The sequence below is a fragment of the Mytilus galloprovincialis genome, chromosome 8 (assembly GCF_965363235.1).
Source record: "Mytilus galloprovincialis chromosome 8, xbMytGall1.hap1.1, whole genome shotgun sequence".
NCBI classification, from domain to species: domain Eukaryota; kingdom Metazoa; phylum Mollusca; class Bivalvia; order Mytilida; family Mytilidae; genus Mytilus; species Mytilus galloprovincialis.
In genome coordinates, this window is record NC_134845.1 from 42,193,850 (window position 1) to 42,220,249 (window position 26,400).

The 26,400-nt window shown below is 30.2% G+C and overlaps 1 protein-coding gene across 8 annotated transcripts in view; it reads right to left on the reverse strand.

Annotated features, from left to right (window-relative positions):
• The window catches only part of LOC143041968 (putative phospholipid-transporting ATPase IA), a 58,552-nt gene that overhangs the window by 17,300 nt on the left and 14,852 nt on the right, over positions 1-26,400 (reverse strand). For 6 of the 8 annotated variants that reach the window (XM_076214151.1, XM_076214156.1, XM_076214154.1 and 3 more), the window contains exons 3-28: positions 25,529-25,628; positions 24,672-24,770; positions 23,930-23,975; positions 23,449-23,563; positions 22,909-22,978; positions 22,217-22,344; positions 21,838-21,908; positions 21,170-21,376; positions 20,104-20,231; positions 19,175-19,252; positions 18,475-18,563; positions 17,881-18,065; positions 16,934-17,016; positions 16,301-16,350; positions 15,670-15,739; positions 14,897-14,981; positions 14,478-14,617; positions 13,466-13,513; positions 11,016-11,106; positions 10,362-10,426; positions 9,709-9,798; positions 8,001-8,063; positions 3,925-4,007; positions 2,912-3,017; positions 2,190-2,267; positions 1,568-1,678 (exon numbers count right to left, since the gene is read on the reverse strand). In XM_076214151.1, coding sequence (XP_076070266.1) covers positions 1,568-1,678; positions 2,190-2,267; positions 2,912-3,017; positions 3,925-4,007; positions 8,001-8,063; positions 9,709-9,798; positions 10,362-10,426; positions 11,016-11,106; positions 13,466-13,513; positions 14,478-14,617; positions 14,897-14,981; positions 15,670-15,739; positions 16,301-16,350; positions 16,934-17,016; positions 17,881-18,065; positions 18,475-18,563; positions 19,175-19,252; positions 20,104-20,231; positions 21,170-21,376; positions 21,838-21,908; positions 22,217-22,344; positions 22,909-22,978; positions 23,449-23,563; positions 23,930-23,975; positions 24,672-24,770; positions 25,529-25,628 — 2,479 coding nt within the window. The remainder of the gene's footprint in view (positions 1-1,567; positions 1,679-2,189; positions 2,268-2,911; positions 3,018-3,924; positions 4,008-8,000; positions 8,064-9,708; positions 9,799-10,361; positions 10,427-11,015; positions 11,107-13,465; positions 13,514-14,477; positions 14,618-14,896; positions 14,982-15,669; positions 15,740-16,300; positions 16,351-16,933; positions 17,017-17,880; positions 18,066-18,474; positions 18,564-19,174; positions 19,253-20,103; positions 20,232-21,169; positions 21,377-21,837; positions 21,909-22,216; positions 22,345-22,908; positions 22,979-23,448; positions 23,564-23,929; positions 23,976-24,671; positions 24,771-25,528; positions 25,629-26,400) is intronic. The other 2 variants (XM_076214158.1, XM_076214155.1) reach the window with 1 other exon arrangement.

A 26,400-nucleotide genomic window follows, 5' to 3' on the forward strand; every position in this document is an offset into this window, starting at 1 on the left:
CTTTTATATACCCTAAGCATACAAGCTGTAAATAATATAAAATTCAACCCATCATTTATATGTATGTTTCATTCATAAAATACTGACTTTGTGTCAATAGCAAAGTTCAAAAGCAAATAACTCAAAATATGAAAGTGAAAACTCTTTATTTTAAAAATGTCAATAAAAATCATTTCAAATCAGGAATATTTTTTTACTACTTAAAATGCATCTTTAATGTATTTCTTTTATCGTCAGGCAAAATAAACTTATTGGATGTTTTGCCAGTGAAGCAAAAAGTTAAGTCGACAATAATAAAAAAAAAGTTTTCACATTCAATAAACATAATAAGTATATAAAATGGTTTCATTGTTATCATTCTTTCCATGTATTCCCACATAAGCTTCGGAATCATAACTTTAACAGTGTGTTCTTAATTGTGAGGAAATTGTCATAAAAGTTAAAAGGACCTAAATGCTATAGTTCTGCAGCTAATCTAACTTAAGAAAATACATTCTTTAATTGCAGGAATTATTTTTCCCTCTTTAAATAAGAAATTAAAATTTTCTAATTTTAGTGCAAATTCATGACAAAATGAAGAACGGTAACAATGAAACATAACAAAATAACAATAAATCCCAGGCTTTAAGCAGGAACTGATGCCATACCACATTGTAAAAACTTATACTCCATTTATCAAATATAACCTGTCCTGAACAACCAGCTTCAAATGTAAACCAAAGCTGAAACACAAGGCAGTTTATATATCAGATTCACTTATTCAATACATTGATTGATTGATTGGTTGGTGGTTAACACCACTTTCAAAACTATTGCACTATTATTTCATGGCGGCCAGTTTTTAAAATTTTGGTTGCAAACTTTCAATATAGCTCACTATTTCATTATATTTTTTATTATTGATGCATTGATGCATGTTTTAACTCAATAACAATGTGGATACTCTTTTAACCATGAAAATTTCTCAGTTACAGAATGTGAATCTGAATCCTTCATTTTACTTAACCCTTTTTTACATGCTAGCTTTCAAGGTATGCAGACAAACAAGTCTCTCTAATGAAATTTAACTGTGATTCTGGGTATAGCAGCCTTTGCTCTTACTCCTCAATGCCATTTGCTTATTAGAGATGTAGCAAATTCCACCTTTAAAGTCTACAGTTTGACAAGACCAATAAACAAATCACTAACACCTCCACTCAAGATGACCATGCTATCATTGACAATTGAAGCTATTTATTTCAAAGATGATGATATTTGTGATGTCACTGTTGTCACTGCTGTATATACAGGACTACATTGTAAACTATGTTTTTTAGCTATCTCCCTGATTTTACAGATTTTTTTTTAATTTCCTTAATTTTTTGCATGAGCTTTAATCCACCTATTGTCATTTAAAGTCCTTGACTGGACCGTATTTCAAGGTCATTGGTTCAATAGTTTGGACCTTTAAATACATGTTCATCATGTAACTGTGGAATTACGTAATTTTTATGGTGAGCAGTTGTACTATAATCAAGTACTACAGTTTTTCGTCTATGCTTTAATTTAACTTAAAACTAGAACTCACCTCAATAACATAGAGACATATATTTTTGTAAAATGAGTATAGAATAAGTTTACACAATCTAGAATAGCTCCAGGCTCCATGGACTAGAAGTAATTTGTTGAGGAATCGGAACTGAAATAAATAAAGAACAAATAAAAAATTAGAATTATCGGCTTCTTTTCAAGATTTTATTATCAACTATATTGAAAGGCTGTCTTTTTTTTATTCGTAAATTCACTATTCTTGGATTATCAGATAGTTTCAGATAACTTAATTTAGTCAAAATCGATTTTGAAGACTGTTCCCATAATAAGGAGAAGTATCCAGATCAATTATATTGACAACTATACATGACTTAGCTGTTTCTACCAGCTTTTCTTGAAGTCTGATATACATGAAAAATAAAAAAATGTATCGTAGGACACCATGCTCTACTATCACATTTCTTGGTTCTATGAACCATAAACTGGGTCAAACTTTGAACCATGTAATCTGGGTCAAAAACATTAATTGGAAAATATTCTAATATGATCACAAACTACTTGGTAAACTACCAAAAATAATTTTAAACTGATGAGTGACTGAAAGTATAATATCCCTATTAGACTATGTAAAAAAAAAGGGTGTGCGGTAATTTTTTTACCTGAGCTATTGCGTAGTCTGATGCACATGCTGCCTGTAATCCTTCTACACCACTTATACCTACTCCTACATGAGCTGCCTATAATATAAAAGCAGAGTCAAAGGTTAAAAGTCACTGAATTCAATATTTAGTATATACATTAAATGTAAATAAGTTGAATAAAATATACAACAAATTTAATCTGATATACTTTAAACCTGTCAATTTAAGGTGGTACCTAACACTACAGGGAGATAACTGTAAAATCAGCAGAACGTTTTTATGATGTGGTGTTGTTAAGGGAATATTAAGTTTCTCAATGATCAAAATAAGTGTTTGTCAAACTGCTATATAACCAGTGTAATTTTTCTGATAAAACGGTTGGTTCAAATTTTTTGAAATTTTTATATTTTTGTAAAATGGTCAAAATAAATACTTTGTCAAAATTTTAAGAAAATTAAACGAGCCAAATTAATTCTAGTTAAAGTGTTGGGTACCACCTTAAACCTGTCAATTTAATATTCATATAATATGTCACCAAAACTAAACATCTAAAATAATTTAATGATAAAAAAAAATTGTGACTCATTTATATATATGCCCCATATGATCACTTGGACAGATGTATATAAAGAAATATATTAAAATCAGTTGTATATCTTCAATCAAATGTAAAATGCTTGACTTTTTACTATAAATAAGTAAACTGTCAAATCACTAATTATAGAATTAAATAATTTTACCTGAATCATACCAACATCATTAGCCCCATCACCTATGGCTAATGTGATGGCTTTAACTGATTTTTTGACTAGTTCTACTATTTCTGCTTTCTGTAAAGGTGATACCCTGAAAGAAAAAGAAAAATGTTTTGGTGTTCCACTTTCAATGAAAAACTTCAAAGTTATTATTCTTATAACTAAATTCACAATTCATTTTATAATAAAAATTCTCTTTATTTAGGACTCAAAATTAATCCCATTTGCAGTTATTCTCAGTTAAAAGACATCAGTACCAGTTTTCCATGTCAACTAACATTGGTATTCAAGTGTGTTTGATCAACTGTCATTTGATAGTACAGATATATATTCATCTACAACAGATCACAGCCTTAGAAGATCTAGTTATGTCTAGAAAATCATGTTTAACATACTTAAACATTGTGTCCGGGGTTCATTTAAGGTATATACTATATAATGATATATAAAGTATATAATAAGGTCTGTGTGGCTTTCTTAACTAGATTTTATGAAGTGTAAATGGTTTTTTTAACTAATCTCATTCAACTTGGTGTGTCAGTGTAAGATCATCACGATGCAGACCTTGTCCTCATGGGATAACTATTACAAATCACAGCCTCACAAGATCTAGCCATGTCTAGAAAATCTTGTCTACAGTGAGTACAGTCATGTGATCAAGTCATGTGGCAATAAGCAAGAAGGATTTATACCTACCTACAACAGATTAAAGCCTTACAAGATCTAGCTCTGTCTAGAAAATCTTGTCTACAGTCACATGATCAAGTCATGTGATAAGTTATACCTACCTACAACAGATTACAGCCTTACAAGATCTAGCTATGTCTAGAAAGTCTTGTCTACAGTCACATGATCAAGTCATGTGACAATAAGCAACAATGATTTATACCTACCTACAACAGATCACCGCCTTACAAGATCTAGCTATGTCTAGAAAGTCTTGTCTACAGTCACATGATCAAGTCATGTGACAATAAGCAATAATGATTTATACCTACCTACAACAGATCACCGCCTTACAAGATCTAGCTATGTCTAGAAAGTCTTGTCTACAGTCACATGATAAACCATACTTCAAACTCTGGAAAAAAGGTTAACAAAAATGATAATCAATTTAAATTACAAGTTGTTTCATACTTCTGATATCAATTAGATTTGTAATTCGCTTCAGTTCTAAAACATTTCATACAGGCAATATGCATTACGAAATAACATGTTAATATGAGTCTTTAAACATTATGAATACAGAAGGTCAACAAAGCTCTCCCTCAGTAATTTTTAATTGTTAACAAAGATTCCTTAAGGTTGAATATTTTCATTGTTGTAAATAATTGGAAACCAGCCTATTGACTGGAATTGATTGTATAGTTCTATCGAAAGGACTTATACACTGGTGTTTACTCACTGCAATGTTAAATTATTTACAAATATAGAAATTAATAATAATAAAAAAACAACATTCTGAACCAATATAAGTAAAGTGTTAAATGAAAAATACAGTACATTAATCACAGAATTAAATAACTACAAAATTACAATAAAATTTCATAACAAAATTTCAGCCAATAACATTAAAATGGACAAAAATTACTATAACTATTTCACTTTGCATGCTCCCACATTCCTCTTTGATAAATACTGTATTATAAAACTTTTTGATGATTAAAATCCAATCATGCATAGCTTTTTTGCACATCATCTTTCTTACAATTAACTGTATTTGATGTTGTGCCTTATTAAATTATAATCTTGTGTTGGAAAATATTTATAAAAAAAAAATTGAGATGTCGGTTTATATTTTAATATTTCTTTCCCCTTTTGATGATGTAAAAACGTTTTTAATTAGCTTAGGGGACATCTTCATGAAAGATTTTTTGTATACATGTACTGAACATTAGTCCGTTTACAAATTTCTAGCATAGGTCTATTAATTAAGGGCAAATTTGAAGTCTGATCAAACACTGAAATAAATGTTATTAAGTAATCATGCAATATTCAAAGTAACCCTAACCCTTGCCATAATGGCTTGTATTTCAGATAACATTTATAGATTTTACAATGTTTCTGGAGTATGTGATTTTGCTTGTTGGTCTTATTTAAAGCAGACACACTAAAAGTATAAAATATCCAACAGGCGATATGAAGGTTCATGCATGGCAAGGGTAACAACTTTCAAAAAATAGGTATCTGTTTAATATATACACTATTTCCTAATCTAAGGGATAAGAACATAAACAGTATTTAGAAAAAATGGCATGCAGGATTGTTTTTTATTGGAGGGGGAGGGGGAGGAATATTCTATAAGGACAGATATATAATATATAACCAATCTGACACTTAAAATAAAAAACAGAGAAAAAAACTTAACAAAACTTAAAAATATTAAAAAATCTATAGGATGAGGTATATAACTCAGGGCAGATAATCAATGTAAACAGGCATAAATGATAACAAAATATTTGGGTCTAAAAACAAAATGATGTGTACAATTCTATGATATTATTTGCTTGTCATCATACTTTGTAATGTTTAAGGTTCAAATTGTGTTTATCCTATCCAAAAGGGAAATTTGTATACACTTGTCCGATGGTCTTAAATTTACTTGAATATTTGTAGCAGATAATATTAATTTTTAATGAATGTCATTTACTGCTTGCAACAAGAGAAAAGATAATTTATAGTATCCTGGAGTAATAAATTAGCTACAGTTTTTATACCTATACTTGTGCAATTACCAACAACTGCACATGTTTATGACATATTTTTAAGAAATAAGAAATATATTCCATATATATGTAGGACTCAAATCTATGGTGGGTTCCAAATCTATGGCAGATTCCTAATCTATGGTAAATATGACGTCATGCCATTCCAAATCTATGGCAGATTTTTAAAAATCCTAATCTATGGCAAGTTTTGTTATTTCCTAATCTATGACGGATTTTTGTTGTTTCCAAATCTATGTCAGATTTTGAGCAAATGCAGAACAAGGCAATACATATACAATCACTGACTTGTCTTAAATAAGTTGAAATGTACAACAAGTTAACACAGTGGTTCCCAAGGCTTTGAGAATTTAACTGGACATTTGGTCCAGTAAACCATAACGATTCTTGGACCAGACTCTTCTTTTACAGGACATTTACACACATCATATGGATAAAGTTAAAAAAATTACTGGTCATTTGGTCCAGTAATGCATATCACTTAACTGGACCAATTTTTACTTGACTTTGTCAAATCTCTGACGACCTTCAGAATGACTGTTAACGGTGCCATGTTTATAAAAATTTGTGAAAAAAAAATCCATAATGGTCAACCTTAAAAAAAAATGTAGAAGTGATATAATATATAATACAGAAATCAGGATTAAAATGATACTAGTATTCCCCTGAAAAGTATTGGTAAGCATTTCTTAATCTGTGCATGGTACCTGCTTTATCCATTGAATAAAACAACTAGAAAAAGAGGATGTCCATTAATAGACAAGAAAGCATTTTTTTTTATAAAAACAAATAGTTTTCACATAATATTTATTTCAATTAATCTTTTTTTAACTGGTGACAATTTAAGTCAAGGTGGTATCCTGTAATTTTATCACTTTAAATACTTTTCAAGCAAAAATATTGACCAAAACTCCATTCCCAAAATATCCATTACTAAAAAGTTGTGCCTTTCTTCATACGGGGATTCGGACGGTGCATCACATAACTATTGTCCTTCCTATGGATAAAAGATCACATCTTCCTTTTAAACCATCGGCAAATTGTTGTAGAGGGAAAACGGAAAGTCTTTCCTGAGTATTTTAAATACAGGATTGCAGGAAAGTTTGGAGACCAACAACTTTGCTGGTTATTGCGACTTTATATTCTACTCTTTTTCCCGGAAAATTCCTGAATCTGCCATAGTGTTGATTTGTTTGGCATTTGTAACGTCATATTTACCATAGATTAGGAATCAGCCATAGATTTGGAACCCGCCATAGATTTGAGTCCTACATATATTTTTGTGGTAATTAATGCAGCTTGGATTTGCAAAAGTAATCACCATGCAGTTTGAACGGTAAAATGTTCTTTCCATTCCTCTTCAGATATGTTAATGATAGTTCCCACCACAAATTAATACAGTTATATCTAAATGCTGATTGCATTGAGTGTGTAGGCAAAGCTAGTATCTTTGGTTAGCTTGCTTGCTAGGTTAACCGTAAAGTCATAATAAGGTAAAAAAAAACTACCCTTCTTTAAGACTAGTCCAGCAGATAACCAATCTATCTGTCTGTTGGACTAGGCTACTTCGAAAGGAGGGTAGTATACCTGACCTAATAATGACTTCAAGGTTCAGCTAACAAGCAAGTTGACCAAAGATATTACCTTTGGCTAAACACTCACTGATATTTTCTGTAATGCCTTTTCACCATTTCATTTGCTGTTATATCAAGATATATTATTTAGTTTGAAGTATTTTCCTTTACATTGTTCTAATACACTTTTAATAAGTTTTTTACATCTAGTTATAAGTTGCTTTATTTTGTAATTCATTTGATTGTATAGCTCAAAATTTGGGCACTATGATTGGTTAATAAAATTATTTTATCTTATCTTGTTGCATCCAAAAAAGAAACTATGAGTATTTTATTTTTATAGAGTTTCTGTTACAAATTGGTTAAAATAAATGCAATGGTCTCCATGGTAATGCTCATTTAGAAACTCTGTTTTTGTATTTTATTTTTTGTTATAAAATATTCAGTAGTGATGATAAAATATTTTAAATTGGGAACCAGTATAAAATTAGTCTATAAAAAAAGTAAGATCATTGTTCGTTTTTGGGACACAAGTAAAAGTAGTGTTTTAACATTTCATTTATAAATTATGCTAAGTAATAAAAGACAACACTTGTTCTAATTACAACAGAAATGCAATAGTTCACATATTAGTAGGTTAGATATATAAATACCAATACAACAGTGTTAAAAATTAAATGTACTATACTTAGTTCTAATACTACAATATATAAAATGTGATGCCAAGCTGAAGGGATTCACGAACTGCACACAACATTTTACATGTATATTAACCTTTCGTTTTATTCTTGGCCCTTTGACTTGAGGTTCAACCACAGAAAATATATGATTCAAAGTCTGAAGATTAAAAGAAGAAAAAAAAAAATAGATAAAAAATGTCTTGAAATGAAATGCTTGTTTACTTCATTCTAGTTCATGTTTCATGTAAGTTTTAAACTGCAAATTTTTACGCACGCACTAATGACTGTGTTAAAGGGGCACTAGCTACGAGATATATAAAAAATCTAAAGTATGATTTTTTTGTTCAATCATTAATGAAAGTGAAATGGTGAAATAATTATTCGCTTTTTTTAGCAGCCAGTCTGATTCAATTTTGTCAAATTAAGCTATGAAACATTGATGATGAAGTATTCACATGCAAGTGAATAATTCGACCTCATTGAATCCGTATTCATGTGAACTTCAATTTGACCCCTTAGCTAGAGATGGATAACACATGAATTGTGCATGTAAAAATATTTAAAGGAAAAGAATGTCAACATTGAAAGTGAAAACAAAGGAGATCATCATTTGATTGACATATTCGATCCACAAAAAAAATCTTATACAGGTAAAAACAATGCTAAACATATATTTTTAATCTATAATATGAAATTAAACAGAACATGAAAATCTCATTGCACGAGTTGCTTAATCTATTTATATCTATATTTATGTTTATATCCCTAATATGGTCATCGTAGGTGTTCGGGGGTCAACTCGATAGTTAATTAGATGGCGTCTAGACTAAAATACACACGAAAACAAAGCTATATGTTATCAAACTCACAATGTGTAAACTGTTTATTTAAGACTTTCAATAGTTTGGATAAATGTTTTACATTGTTATAAATCAAATATGATAATTTGAGTGAAATCGGTGAACATGAATTTGACAGCTAGTGCCTCTTTAAAGTAAGAGAAAATTCTGAAACAGGTTTGCAGTTCAGGTCTTCTCAACCACACCCTTCAGCTTTATAAACAAAAACAAAAAACTGAGGTGCAGAAAAAACAGCAAACAAACAAATCAACTCAAGCTATTTTTAAATATACAGAGAAAATATAAGTCAGGGTTTATGAAACATATATTTTGTGCATATTGACATGCATACAAAGTGAGGCATCTTTTCTCTTACAGCTGATTAAATTGAGTGTGTAGGTAAAGGTAATATCTATGGTTGCTTGCTGGCTAGCTGTACCGTGAAGTCATTATAAGGATAGGTAATCTACCCTCTTTTAAGAGTAGACTAGTCTGACAGATAAGCAATCTATCCGTCTGTTGGACTAGCCAACAACGAAAGGAGGGTAGTATACCTTACCTAACAATGACATCACGGTTCAGCTGAAAAGAAGGCTAACTGAGGAGTCTACCTTTCCCTACACACTCAATGCATTCTACTGTATGTATAATAATGAATGTTATTTATTGATAATGGCCTTTAGCAAAGTCTTTAATGTAATTTTTCATTATAAACATGAACAGATGTTATAATTTAGTTAATGAACTTTATAAAAATAGCAATTAATGACAGTTAAGAAAATAAAATATGAAAAGATGATATAAGTTATTATGTTTAGATAATGGACTTTATAAAAAATTAAATAGCAATTAAAAAGTGTTAAGAAAATAAATCTACTAGTATTTAAACAACAAAAATGTAGGTGAAACCAAGTGGGTTACTATTAGTATCAAAAGCTATTTTAAAGATTCAAAATTCCATACCTGTCCATCTATAATTAATCCAACATCATTATCTTTCTTTAAGCATTCTCCAAATTCTTCTACATGTTTTCTTAGAGCTTCTCTGGTTCCCTGTTATTAAAGAAACCAGTTCATTTTTTATTATGATCTTGTTAGCCTAAAAGTCACTAGACTGAAGACTGAATTCAAACTTATTCTAGTAAACAACAAAACACATTTTGATTTCCGAGGTCAAATATTAAATGAGTTTCTTCAACTATCTAAATAGAAGATAACAATTTGCAATAAAATATATTAAGAGATAAAAGCCCATTGTTGTCAACATGCATGGTACCTTACATAGATACAGTATAGTAGTTTATTTTCTTGGGGTGTAAATTTTCGGTTATTTTTCGTGGATAGAACAAAATCTCTAAAATAAATTCTGCCAATTTAAAAATGCCCATGCAAATGTATTAATAAAAGTTTTGAATCAGCCAAAATAAAAACCGTCAAAATATATCGTATACCTTATTCAATGAAAATCGTGAAATTTTACACCCATGAAAATAACCCGCTTTACGGTACTATTTATTTCTCAAACAATGTCATTTAAAGGTCGTGTAAGGTAGAAACCCATAATATTTTTTAAGTTTATTCTTTGGGTTTATTTATCTGTTTTTAGTCATACTTACATCTAAGCTGTGTTCATTGATAACAATGAGTGGCATATCTTCTGTTAAAAGCTTGCAGGAATATCCTGAAAGATCAATAATTCTACATTACAAATGCTTTTACCATAGTTTCCAAAAGATAATAAATAAGATGCTTTTAGAGGAATAAAAGTTTTAGGAATTTTTGATTAGCTCTGTTTCTTTAATTAACAATTGATAGTGACTTCAGGGCACATGACCAAATTATTTTGATTATATATGGTATGCTTAAAACCGTGTGCCTTTGTTTGAACAATAACCAATCCATGCAAGTCTTTTTGTGACACCAATTTTAAAGCAGAACATTTCATTTAAGTATAATCTTTTATCTTTTGCCTATGTATAAATGACTGCATTCGACTGAACAGGCAAATGTGGTGACTGTTAACAAGACAACCGTCCATATGAAATACTAGGAAATAACAATATCTTGTAAAGTTGTTCTTCAGCTTCACAATTTGACAGGACCATACATTATAGAACAAAATCACTAAAATAAATTCCTCGAATTTTAAAGTGCCCATGGAAAGGTATTGATAACTTTATATATTCATTGATTAATATATTTTATTTGCATTAAAGGTTAAAGACAAGGAAAAAATAAATAATTTAGAAAAATAACTTTCCCACACTTACCTATATTTATAGCTGTTTCCTGTTTATCACCAGTTAATACCCAGATTTTAATGTCAGCTTTGGCTAAGTTGGCAATAGCGTCTGGTACACCCTTGAATATGAAAAAGAAAGAAAAAAAAGGTTGACAGCAAAATTTGGTTAACAAGGACAAATTTAAAACAACAGAATAACCAGATGCTCCGCAGGGCGTAGCTTTATACGACCGCAGAGGTTGAACCCTGAACGGTTGGGGCAAGTATGGACACAACATTCAAGCTGGATTCAGCTCTAAATTTGGATTGTGATTAAATAGTTGACACAGCATAGGTTTCTGACACAGAATGAATGTGTTCTAATGAACTTAAAATTTTTGTTTTCTCTTAGAGCAATTCACTATGCTGTTGAATATTAATCCTCTCAAAAAAATGTTTGAAGAAATTTTCTTTTTTATTTATGAAATTTCAAATGAGAAAAATTGAACCCAATTTTTTTAATCACATCCCCCTTTCCCTTATTCCAAAACTAATCTCAATTAAAATTTCTAATGGAGTTTGCAACAATAACTACTCATTTAAATACATCATAAAATATTAAGATGTAAAAAAACTGCTTGTTATCACTGAATGGTAAAGATTATTTTAATTTATCAGTTGGTAGTAAAAAGTGAATATACATTGTATATTGTATATAACAAAGATTTAAGTTGATTCTGGACAAAGAAAGATAACTCCAATTAAAAAAAAATCTTGCTATTGCACAATATATTGCAATTAGATATTTCTTGCTTACTATTCTGGACAAAGAAAGATAACTCTAATTAAAAAAAAATTTGCTATTTCACAGTATTGTGCAATTAGATATTTCTTGCCATTGCGCAATACTGTGCAATTGAAAAGACTTGCTATTGCACAATACTTAATATAATAATTTTAGATCCTGATTTGGACCAACTTGAAAACTGGGCCCATAATAAAAAATCTAAGTACATTTTTGGATTCAGCATATCAAAGAACCCCAAGATTTCAATTTTTGTTAAAATCAGACTAAGTTTAATTTTGGACCCTTTGGACTTTAGTGTAGACCAATTTGAAAACAGGACCAAAAATGAAGAATCTACATACACAGTTAGATTTGGTATATCAAAGAACCCCATTTATTCAATTTTTGATGAAATCAAACAAAGTTTAATTTTGGACCCCGATTTGGACCAACTTGAAAACTGGGCCAATAATCAAGAATCTAAGTACATTTTTAGATTCAGCATATCAAAGAACCTAACTGATTCATTTTTTGTCAAAATCAAACTAAGTTTAATTTTGGACCCTTTGGACCTTAATGTAGACCAATTTGAAAACGGGACCAAAAGTTAAGAATCTACATACACAGTCATGACAGTTAGATTCGGCATATCAAAGAACCCCAATTATTCAATTTTGATGAAATCAAACAAAGTTTAATTTTGGACCCTTTGGGCCCCTTATTCTGTTGGGACCAAAACTCCCAAAATCAATACCAACCTTCCTTTTATGGTCATAAACCTTGTGTTTAAATTTCATAGATTTCTATTTACTTATACTAACGTTATGGTGCGAAAACCAAGAAAAATGCTTATTTGGGTCCCTTTTTGGCCCCTAATTCCTAAACTGTTGGGACCTAAACTCCCAAAATCAATACCAACCTTTCTTTTGTAGTCATTAACATTGTATTTAAATTTCATTGATTTCTATTTACTTAAACTAAAGTTATTGTGCGAAAACCAAGAATAATGCTTATTTGGGCCCTTTTTTGGCCCCTAATTCCTAAACTGTTGAAACCAAAACTCCCAAAATCAATCCCAACCGTTCTTTTGTGGTCATAAACCTTGTGTCAAAATTTCATAGATTTCTATTAACTTAAACTAAAGTTATAGTGCGAAAACCAAGAAAATGCTTATTTGGGCCCTTTTTGGCCCCGAATTCCTAAAATGTTGGGACCAAAACTCCCAAAATCAATACCAACCTTCCTTTTGTGGTCATAAACCTTGTGTTAAAATTTCATAGATTTCCATTCACTTTTACTAAAGTTAGAGTGCGAAAACTAAAAGTATTCGGACGACGACGACGACGACGACGACGACGACGCCAACGTGATAGCAATATACGACGAAAAATTTTTCAAATTTTGCGGTCGTATAAAAATCATTTTGTGGAAGCTGGTTTAATGTTTTTAAATCAGTTTTGGTCTCATTGTCTGATTGTACTTTTAAAATATGGAAACTGAATACCTTTTTGTCAGAAGATCTTGATTCAATAAGATATAGATTAGATTCAAAACGGTCAAATTATTCAGGAAAATTTTGATAGAAGAATACAGATTTCAATTTGGACAGCATTCCAGTTTAAGAAGGTTTCGGTTTATAAAGGTTCCACTATAGAATTTAGACAAAAATTAAGAAGGTTTCGGTTTATAAAGGTTCCACTATAGGTATTTACCTCCTGAAGTTTGTCTTCAATTGCTGTAGCACCAAGTAATTGGAGATTCTGAAAGGAAAACCAATGCCATAATTTGACACACACATGTATTTATTGGTTCATGAATTATTTGTGGACAATTCAAATACTGTGGATTCATTTATTTTTGTGGAAACCAATTTTTGTGGATGAAGGAAATCTTGCATGTTAGTGAATATTGAATTTTGTGGTTTTACCAAAGTCTTCATACAAGCCTTTAGAAAACTTGTCATTCGTTGAACATTTAATTTCATGGTTCACCTAAACCCACGAAAACTGGTATCCAACGATTATTAATGAATCCACAGTAGGATAAAAAAGAGTAAAACAATAAGTCGTAAGTAATAACTAAGTCATGATATAGTGTCATATAAATATTTCACTGTCATCTGTAAGTACAAAATGTATTAAAAACTTAGTCATACGCAACAAGTTTCTGAGGATTAAAATGTTAATGAAATTGTTGCAACCAATGTATGCTTATATAGTAAACTAAATCCTCTGTGCAAATTTTTACATTTATTTAAACAATATTATGTACTGTGGTTGTTGAACAAAATTATTGGCTGTGCTGAAGTTTACCGATCATGACAAACGTAGAATCATGGATATTGTGTTAAATAATTGAAATCATAGAGAAAAGATTTTTTTATTTTTTTTATTTTCCATGATTTGCCATTTGTTAGTTATACTTTGTCAAAGTTTAACACTTATTAAATGGGAAATGTATGAGGGGTGTAAAGGGGGTATTTGCACGGAAGAAGGCATAATAAAATTGCCATTTCATGATGAACGAACAGTTAAAAATTTCTTGCACACTGATCTTTATACTGATTTCACGAAACGGGGGTGAATATGAACCTTTTTCACAGCTGCATGTGAAATAAAAATGGCAAAACATGTTGCACAAAAATAACCCTTTACCACCCTCATGTATATTTGAAGAATTTTCATTTTCTCAAGATGTTTTTAAGTAACCTGTTGATATACTGACCCTCTCTATAAGTTCTGCTGCCTCTTCTAACTTTTTATCCCTGTTCTGGATAGAAGTACTGGCTTTATAATAAGTGTGTTTCCAATCTTCATAAAACTCTTCTGATACATCAGCAGTAGCTATACATAATGTTCTTAAACCTGTAATATTAAATTATTCTTATATAAAATATATACTGTGGATTCATATCTTTACTTAGGTACCAATTTTCAGGGATTAAGGATAATTTTTGTGTTTTTAACGATATCGCAATTTGAGTCTTTTCATCAATATCATAAATTTGTGTCTTTTCATGGATATTTAAATTTGTACTCAGTTGTACATTAAAATTTGTGTTTCACCTTAAGTGTCAAGTAAATTATACAACTCCTAAAAACATTTATTACTAAGCTAAACTTAAAATATACAATGGTTCTTACCTAAAGTAGCAAATTCTTTTAAATGCTGTAAAGTCACCTCATGGTGTGCTTGTTTATCATCTAGTCTTTCATATATTACTGTATCCTGAAATATAATTCTACTGACATGAGAAAATACTTTCAAGAGGGGCGTAAAGGGGGGGGGGGGGTGTCTGCACGATCGAAGGCGAAATAAAATTGCCATTTCACGATGAACAAAGAATTAAAAATTTCTTGCACTTTGATCTTTTAACAGTTTTCACGAAACATGGTGAATAACGAACCTTTTTCAGGAGAGGGTTGGGATCCTGCTAACATGTTAACCCCCCATCACATTCTGTATGTATGTGCCAGTCCAAAGTCAGGAGCCTGTAATTCAGTGGTTGTCATTTGTTGCTGAGATACATATTTGTTTTAATCTCATTATTTTGTAGGCAAATTAGGACAAACTTTAATCTTTCCTTTCGTATTTATATGTTCTAAAATCATTGCAAATCTTATTTATGTACATGCATACATTTACTTGTTTAAGGTTGATTTCTATTGGACACAGCTTATATATTATATACTGTAGATTCATTATTATTCATGGGATACCAATTTTCGTGGAATTCTTTGTTACAGATGAACCAGGAAATTAAATGTTCAACGAATAACAAATTTTATATAGTTTATCTGTTGACTTTGGCAAAATCATGAAATCAAATATCCATGAAAATACAAGTTTCCTGCAATACGAAAATTGGTACCCATGAAAATAAATGAATCGACAGTACTTGAGACTGGATACTTACAGCTCCTTTACAGTACAGTTTTATTTTATTATCTGGTGTTCTCACGACCACAGACATTCTTTTTCTTGTACTGCAAAAAATAATAAATCTGGTCATGTAGTTTTCTCATTTGAATTGTTTGACATTGTCATTTCGGGGCCTTTTATAGCTGACTATGTGGTATGGGCTTTGCTCATTGTTGAAGGCCATACAGTGACCTATAGTTGTTAATTTCTGTGTCCTTTTGGTCTCTTGTGGAGAGTTGTCTCATTGGCAATCATACCACATCTTCTTTTTTATATGTACCTGTTTTTAGTTTCAATGCATACACAATAAATAACTTTTCGTAGCAGACTTACGGCATAAACTATGCATACTTTATCATTTTCTTTCGAGCTGTCAAAATTATCTTCTTTGTTTTAAGAGTATATTTGTCATTAAAATATGTCAAAAAATGTTGAAATTGGTATAGTGGAATGAATTTTTAAAGTGTAAGTTTTCTAAGAACCTAATGATATTTGACGTTTGCTTTTAATATTCAAACAGTTATAAAAGAATTCAGAATGCATAGAACCCATAACAAATGTAAACCAAACTTTAATTCAATGAACTATCTATTGAGACATTCTGTTGGCTTTTCTATAATAAATACCTTGTAAATTCTAAAACATTTAATATGTCATAGCTTTCTTCTCTATCTTCCTATAAAAATATATAATGGCATAAGAATATTATAAACATCTGTAACATGGCTCAAAGGTATCAAAAATTAATTCAAATTCAGCATAGCTATCAAACAATACTTAAGAGGGCTAAGAAATTAAAATGACCTGCATAAAGTAAAAGATTCAATTTCATATTTGGAAATGCTGCAATAAAAGAGAAAAGTTAATTCAAAATGCCAGTTAATTATAAATCTGATGCCTATTTTATCACTTTTTTCACTATTCACATTCATAATAAAAGCTGTACAATTCTATCTCAATTTACAGTATCATCCTCTATAGATTAGAACACGAATATGAAGTACTGTTACCATATTTCTTCCCAAATAAATACAAGTGAAACTGCGAGCTACTGCTCACTGATGGTACCGCCATCAACATATTTTGCTAAACAGGAAGGATGGAGGGATGGATGGACTGATGGACGGACGGACAGACAGAGGTAAAACAGTATACCCTACCCCTCTTTTTTCAAATGGGGATATAAATAAAATGCCACTAGGCATTAAACAAACAATAATCAATCACATATAAAACAGTGTTTTTATATTACTACTTACAACTTTTATAGTAACACCTTGTGGAGTTCTACCAGAAAACATGTAACCTAACATCTTAGCACCCTGAACTAAGGCAGCCTCATCTGAAAAGAAAAGTATGTATATAATACATTTACAGTGTAACCTGCATAATCCAACACCTGAGTAATCCAACATCCTGCTTTAACCGACACATTTTCATGGTCCCAAAATAGGCCTATCCTTGCAGAAAAACCTGAGTATTTCGACTCCCTGCTTTATCTGACATTTTTTTCTGGTCCCCCAGTGTGTCGGATTAAGCAAGTTCCACTGTATAAACAATAAAATCAATCAATCAATTATTAATTTTTTTAAGTTTAAAAGATAGTCATAATTTGTAAACATAAGTTTTGGTAAGTACAGTTGGAAAAAGCAATGGGAATTAAAAAACACACTTTAACAATTTCTTTTTAGTGATAAAAGTCATGCAAGTGGAAATGAACTAAACATTATTTTATCAAATCATCTGCCTCAACTTTGTTAAGATTTTTTAACAAGGCTTACAAAAAATTAATGAAAGCTTGAATTTGATTTGCTGAATTCCTAACCAACCACTGATATAATTCTACCAGATTTTATAGTCTATTTCTAAAATTAATCATGTAAATATGACATTTTAGTATCAATCTTTACCAATAGCCATATAACACACGTTTACCACAAGCATGTGAAATGAATTGACAAATCACAGCTTTTGAAAAAAAATATGAATACAACAAAAATAGTCCCACAAACCTGGAGAAGAAGCTTGATATACAAGAGAAGTTTGACCATCTTCATGGACAGTCTCTGGAACAACAGTATGACATACAGACAACAATGTTACACTAACCTGGAGATGAAGCTTGATATACAAGAGTAGTTTGACCATCCTCATGGACAGTCTCTGGAACAACAGTATGACATACAGACAACAATGTTACACTAACCTGGAGATGAAGCTTGATATACAAGAGTAGTTTGACCATCTTCATGGACAGTCTCTGGAACAACAGTATGACATACAGACAACAACGTTAGGAATTCTCTGATCATTGGAGCTGTCACATGATTCTTCTGTAGATTTTCTAATAGCAATTGATCATTAAATTTATCACAACTTTCATCATCATTTCTACAAAAAAACAAATATTATCAATTTTTGTCTGTTTTGACTATAACCTTTTCTTGTCCAATCTAATCATATACAAAGGTGTGGCGTTTAAAAGTAAACTTGATGACTCAGTCTTATTAAGTTTTTTAAATAATGTTTCATGAATTGTTATTTTATGAAGTTTTTGATGGTGGACCTCAGCACTGACATGATTTATGATATTTTTCTCTAAAAAAATCCCCATTGATAAATTAAAAAATTACTGAGAAACTGAAGTTCTAACTCCTTCAGTCAATGTGGATCTTAGCTATAGCTGAATATGGCTATTTTCCTCTGCCATTTTTTATCATATAACTCCTAATGCTTATATGTTTGTTTAGGGCAGGCAGGAGGGCTTTAGTTGATTAGATATAACAAAAACAATACCTACCCATAACAGATACCTGCTATAGTACACTTTCTGAATTCCATTACATTTCTGGTCAGTGTTCCTGTCTTGTCAGAGAATATATACTTCACCTAAAACATAAAGTTTTCATAAAATATTTTTTGTCAGTATTCTTGTCTTTTTAAAATATATATAAAATTACTTGAATTACAGAATATGGCAGGTTAAAACAGTAATCAGGGCTCATAATACTTCAGAATCATCAGGAGAAGTGCCTCCCTTTCTGATACTGACAGAGAGAAATGGTGAGACTTTCAAGGAGAAGTGATTGCTAGATAGAGGTAGTACAATGTTTGTAACAATATTTCTTTTCAATATTTGTTTTCTTCTACTTATTACCTATATGTACATTCTGTTTTGTTTAGTACAATATCTGATAAGTGTTACAAGTGACATATTAACATTGAATAACTTTATTTAATGCTTCATACATGTGAAGCCAGACATAATTTAATTTTTCCAATTAGTATAGCATCTGTATGTAGAACTGAAGTAGATTTAAAAAAATAAAAATCTGTTAAAAATTAAATTAACTATTTTGTTTATTGGTAATCATTGCTTTTCATGTATAATTTAACAAATTTATGTAACTGAAACAATAATTTTGCATTGATTTGTATACTGGAAACTATGGGATTCTAACAAAACATTTATGTATGCATATTTTTTAGCACTACTTTACCTGTCCCAACTCCTCGTTTAGATTTGATGTCCTAGCCATTGCAGGGGTATCTGTTTCTGCATAATACATATCCAAATCCTATAAAACAACATTTTTACAAATAATAATATACTTTGTCCAATAATATCATTCTTATTAATAACAGAATAAAGTAAATTATACTGTGAGTTTTTGCAAAACTTTGTAAATACATTCAAATATTAATTTTTTGTCATAAGAAATGAATCTGTTATAAGAACATATATTAGTATGTTTTCATTGTCTTACAGCAAACTCTAGGGTTCCAAGACATAAAAATTGTTTTTCTTTCTTAAAATGATCATCATGAGATTAAATTACAGATATAGGTTTCTGAACAAAGAAACTATCTCAACATTTAACTTGTATAACTGTTTATAATATGCTGAAGTTAAATCTCTAAGAATAACAACAACAAAAACAAAGTTGGCATCTCAAATCATTTGCAATGTCGGTCACCTAGATTGCAGACTCAAATAGTATTGCTCTCTTTTAAAATGTGAGTCATGAACCTTCAAGAATTCTAAACTGGAAACCATGAAGGGGACCATAAGTATTAAAAAATATTGAAATTTGACAGTCAAACATAAGGAATAACATCTGCACTTCTATTACAATACGACTGATTAGAAAGAAATAGGAGAAATAACTGGGTTGCGTTCAATATCGTAGCGGCTACATACGTAGATTTATGACTATTGAACGGGAAGCTAGCCTAGTTGCTAGATATTGATAGCAGCTACGTAGCCACTAAGATATTAAACACGACCCTGGACTCCATTAATTCAATTCAAGGTTTTTTTATGAATAAAAAAAATATGAGAGCTAGCTAAAGATGAAATGTTGCAGACTTTTACTTTACAACTTCTAATGTAATTCTTTAACTAATACATATAAGATTGTAGACTTACCCAGTTTATAAATATTGCCTGTATAAATTTGACAACTTCTAATGTAACCTGTAAGCTGATAGGTATAAGGTTGTTATACAGAATTATGAAGGTCAAAAAGTTGTATCCAAAATTGCTTGGTGGAAGAGCTGAAAAAGAGTATAAGAATAAATTGATTGTGAACTAATTTTTCAAAACTTCTATTGTTATCTCCCTTTTAAGCATACTTATATAGTTATCTCCCTTTAAAACATAATTACAATCACTATAGGATATAAAGTACTACATGGTGGCCCCATTGCCGGCAATGCTATTTTTAGCAATTATCTCCTTAAAAGGCGCTTTTAATAAACTAATTATGGAAAAACTGCTGTTGTCAAATTGAAGCTCGATATCTATTTGCGATTTTACCACACTCAAATTAATATGGTCCCATGGCTTTTCTTGGTGAATTTTGGGGTTTTTCACGATACCTGACGATTTCGCAGAAAAATTTCCCTAATTTTGAGCAACATAAAAAAAATATTTCCGGCCCTTCATACTATACATTTAAGGACAAATTTGTGCTTGCATGAAACTTCATTCATAATGCTTTCCAGAAAAAAAATATATAAAAGATATAACAACCAATCACAGAGAACCATCTATTTTTATCTCTATGTCATGTTCCCTTCATAAAATGGCTGTGCCCATGTAATTTTATTTGGTACATTGTTACCATCAAGTTAAGAATAAATTAGACAAGAATGGATATCAACTAAATATAGAGGAAGGGAAAATGCAATACATGCTCTTCTTTATTACATCAATTACCATTAAACATGTTAAAACAATCTGTATAGTTGCCTTTTTCAAATTTACAATACTGAAAGGGTGATCATAAATAATAACCTTACAGAGTTATTTCCCTTGAACAATATATACATACCATCATAAAGCATGTTACCTATCTATGTGAATCTTCAATGATTATTTTAGTTATTTCCTTTCAACAATATATACATGCCAGCATAAAACATGAACCAATCTTTGTAAAACTTAAATGATAAGTATACAGAGTTATTTCCCTTCACCATTATATACATACCATCATAAAACATGTACCAATCTTTGTGAAGATGCCAGTTTGTCCAGATCTGATTAGCTATAGTACTAATCATGGCTAACGCTATCAGAATGATAAATAGTATGATGATTTGAGTATTGGTGACACGTTCTACATTAGATCTTTTTAATGGAGCTGATGTAGAATTTAACATCAATTTACTTTCATGTCCTGTGTAGATTACCACACCTGGAAAAAAAAGGAAAAAATATACTTGCAGCTTATATAATTAATAAGTTTCATAGTATGTGTTCATTGATTGTTTTAAGACTTTAGTATTGCTATTAAAGACCTTCAAGTGGGAAAATCTTTTCCTTTTGTTGCTTTTCAACGTTTTATTTATTAACTGTTTTTCCTTTTTCCTATTGTGGTTGGATCCTTATCTTTATTTCCTAATGTTCGGTTATTTGGAGTCAAAAACCATTCAAAAACATATACCCTGTTATGTTGCCCATTAAATTCTTAAATATTTATTCCAGTATATTTTCATGTTGTTGACGATTTATCAATTGTTCAATGTCTATGTAGCTTATTCCAGAACAAATCCTTATTTATTAAAGTATGAAAATCATAAATTAGTCTTCAGCAATGATATGTAATAAAATATATGCAATATTTCCTCCATATCTGTTTTGAGTTTTTATACTTACCAAATATCCATTTAGTGTTCCTCAACATAGCTCCTCTTAACAATAGCTGGTCTGGTCCTACTGGTATTGCTCTGTCAAAAGAAATATGATAATGTTAATATGGCATAAAATCAAAAGACACATGTAACTTTATTATGCCCATTGTGGTGTGTAGCATATACTCACTCGTAATTCAAAGGTTTGGAAAACAGGAAATATGTGTCAGACAGATCAAAAAGTGTCCATACATTACAACTCAACAACATGGAGCTGCTAACCAAATATGAAGTCCTTCTGTTCAGTAATTAGAGAAATGAGTGACGAAAAGTTTTTAAGTTTATTCAACACATTGAAAATTTTTGAAGAAGATAAATAACTGATACTATTCATAACAACTTACAATCTCCCAGAAGGTCTAATGTTTCCCACAAAATCATATAAATGTCTGTTAGGCAGCTCACATTCTACTGTTCCTGACAAATCCAGTAAGTCATCATGGGTCAGTAGTTTAGCTGTCTGTGGTAACCCCTGAAGAAAAAAGTATCAAACAATGATATATTCATCATTTTAGTTTAATAGTGGATACGATAGGTATAGACACAAAATATATAATCTTTTTTTGAATTACAAATCATATTTTTTTTTTTTAGAGATTTTAATTATTCTGCATGTAATTCATTCCTGAATCTGATTAATTTCTACATGTTATATCTGGTATAAACTCAATAAAATTGAGAATCAATACCAATGACTTCTGCCTTTTATCTTTTATTCTCAAATCCCCAGAGAGTTTTTCATAAGTGTTTGTAAAATAAATATGTATTATTGATACTGTGGATTCTTTAATATTTGTTGGATACCAATTTTTGTGGATTTTTTGGGTACAGGGGAACAACAAATTGAACTGGTCAGGGAATTACAATTCTTCTGAAAGAATGTATGCAAACTTTGTCAAAACAACGAAATTAAATATCCACGAAAATGCAAGCTTTTGCTCAATACATGAAAATTAGTACCAACAAAAATAAATAAGTCAACGGTTGTTGATACCTTATATATTTATTTCAATGCTATCATTTTTTAATGTTATACCTGTCTAAGTTTAAGATTAGTTTCTCCATCCAAGTTAGCTGTCTCTATGTAACACATAGCTTGAGGCTCACTGTAAGAAAAGAACATAATTTGTTAATCTATTTATACATTTACTCTTTATAACAACCAGAATATCTAGAAATTATACAGATTTAAATTTGTATTTTACATTTTTCTAGCAAAATAAGAAATTAAACTTCACACATTGATTTAAATATTTTTTGTTTTCATCGTTCATTTCATGTCATTTGTAGTTACTTTTTTGTTGAATATGTCAATAGTTTCCCATTTTCCTATCCTATTATAATTAAATTAATTCAAGGTACATGTATTATGCTTTTTTTTTCTCTTTCAAAGTATAACAAATGAGCTCCAATTTTGTAACAGATGATACCATTTCATATAAAAAGGTTTGCATAAACCATTACATAATAAAATACTTCTTTGAGCTCTGACAAGAGTTATGTCCACTTGAGTGTTTTAACAATATTGTTTAGCTCAGTTTAACATTGATTCTTCTTTATTTTACGATAGATTTACCTTGATGAGAGTATAATAAGGTCAGCTGGAAAGAATTGACCGCTGGTCACCTTTACCAGATCTCCAACCATTAACTGGGTCCATTTCAACAAAATCCAACGTCCCTCTCTCAACGCTTGAAATAATAATTTAAAATGTTTGATTTGGTCAATACAGTTTTAATATTTTCATATAAAAATTAAAGAGATCTGGTATGATTGCAGATGAGAAAATATCAATTGGAAATCTAAGATTCTGTCAAACAACTGAATGCAAAGTTTGTCATGCTAAGCATACATATTATACAAAATATCAGAAAAAAGAAGTAGGTGACTTCCAGATCTTAAAAGTGCTCATATTTTACATCTTTTCACTGTCAAGCTGCTGACCAAACATGGAGTCACTTTTTACGTAGTTTACGAGAAAAATGTGAGGAGTAAATTAGTTGAAAAATTTACATTTAAAGTGATTGCAGAAGGCCTCAAGTTTATATTGTACCTACCAAAGACCTCCCTGTTGTTTACAGCATCATCTTGTCTGTGTCTTTTCTATAAAATAAACAACAATTCTTACTTTTTCTTCACACGTAGACAAATTTTAAGTTAAACAAATAAATATGATAATTATTCAAAAAAAATTTCAAAATTTTAAATAAAGCAGGAAATTAGGCATTTCTTTCAATAATACTTTAAATACAGCAAACATTGTGCAGTTTCTGACAAAAATCTAGCAATTTCATTGGTTGAAAGCAATAATTCAACATGTTGGGATCTTTTATAGCTTACTATACAGTATGGGTTTTGCTCATTGTTAAAGGTCATACAGTGATCTAAGTTTCTTAAATCCATGTCCTGTGGTCTCTAGTGGATATATGTGTTATTGAAAATCATACCACATGTGCTTATTTGATACAAGACCATGTTATGCTATTTGGGACAACACACTCTTAACACTTTTATTTAGTTTACTACTGTGGCCTCATTTCGATAGTTATTATCTTAGATGACAGTGTTATTTGCATCAATGGAATCTATGTAAATATAATGAAACAGTGTCCTATTTAAAAAGATCTACCAAAATATGTTCAAAGAAAAAAGTCAAAACTTTTGTACTTTTGCAATAAAAAAAATTCAGCAAAATGTTACATCATGCCATGAGAACTCAGAAGAGGAAATTGGATCAACACTAGAGTAATGGAACAGATCTTGTAGTGATATTGTTTTCAGTATTTAACATTGACTTACATAATCTTCTATGATTTCTTTAATGGCTGACACTGACAGTATGAACAGAAGTGGCAAGGCTGTGGTATATCTTCCTGTGGGTGATACTTGGGGTATTTGCTGCAACAAAGAAAACTTACTTCTTATATAACTGGTTACTCAAACATCAACATTTCCTGAAACTGTTATAGGATTAAACAGTATGCTAAAAGTTTGTGGAAATGTTATCAATAATATATTTTTCTTGGTGAATACACAAGGCTAAAAAAAATTTAAGCCTTTTCCATTTCTTTTGTGGTAATTCATTTATTATGGTTACAGTCAATAATATTTAGATATTTAAAGATTTAAAATTAAATGTAATCTGATTAATCCATTTTCATCTACTTGATCATTTTACCACTTTACTACTAAATCCATTTTTTCTTATATTTTATAAATAGCATGTTTTTCAACTAAAAAAGCAGAATAAATAAGTTTAAGTCCAAGTTCCAAGCCTGACTACATAAGACAGATATGCAAATCATGAACAACAACTTGAAAACTATAGTTCATATAAAAGTTGAAATATTATATAATTAGCTACAAAGCACTTGCAGAGTTTCCTTGTTTAAATGAAACTTCCTCTACAAGGGGAAGTACCGGTAGCGCTGAAGATCATTGAACCAATGTTTTTTTTTAAATTCTCCTCAAAGCTTTTTGCAAATAGTAGTGCTAAATTTAAACTAATTACAATCTCTTCCAGTAACTTCCTTACTCGTCACTCATCTAAGCCAAATACAAAACTGCTTATTTTATCCAGCATTGCAATCTCTGATTGTGAATTTGTTTGTCCTACATATGTAAATTATTCAAAAAAATCTCATATGAATACAAACCTGTAGTAATGATATGAAAAGGAAGAAAACATTGGCATATCTTCTAAACTGCTCGAACAAAAACTTGGGTAGGAATGATATCCAGCTGTATTTTGCAGTGCTGAAAAAGAAAAAAAATAACATTGAGATTGGTCTTAGAAAAAGATTTTCTGTATCACAAAATTTCAATCTCAGGTGTGCCTGAAGAACCAGGGGTCATGAAAACAGAAATCAGTATCATTCAATATTATTTTTTTTGGCTATAACATAAATATGTCATTGTTGTGATTTCTATGAAAATATGCAAGGGTTCAAAATGTTTAAATTTGTATCTTTTCAAAGAGTATTTAGTCATGTTAGTAAGGAGGTTCAAGAAAGAAGAACTTTATCATTGACATTTATTTTCTTGGTAAAATAAACAAAATATTCATGAATGCAGTATTTTTAAATCAGTCTTTTGAATGACATTACAAGTGCACATCAAGAAAAGAACAAAAAAGGAAGTTGTTCTATATTTGAATAAATCTAGATCTACATCATAGATGTACATGTTCATGTATTTATGTTGTTCAGAGCAAGGTTGTGATTCAGAACTTGAGAATAGGTACATAGCATGTCCCTTTCCTTATACATGAAACCCTTTCTCACATTTTGATTAAATTTTTAATCAGTAGAATTTTTAATTAGTAGAATTTGCACATTAAACTTTAATGTGCAAAGTCTACAAACTTCCATAAAGTTTTGGTAGCAGCAATATGTCTAGATGCATTATAGTTAAATCATCTGGTTTTTTTTGTTACAGTAGAAACCTAACCGACTTATATTGCTCCAGTAAAATCATCCTGCCTTTATTATTACAGTAAAACATACCAGACTTTATTGTTATAGTCAAA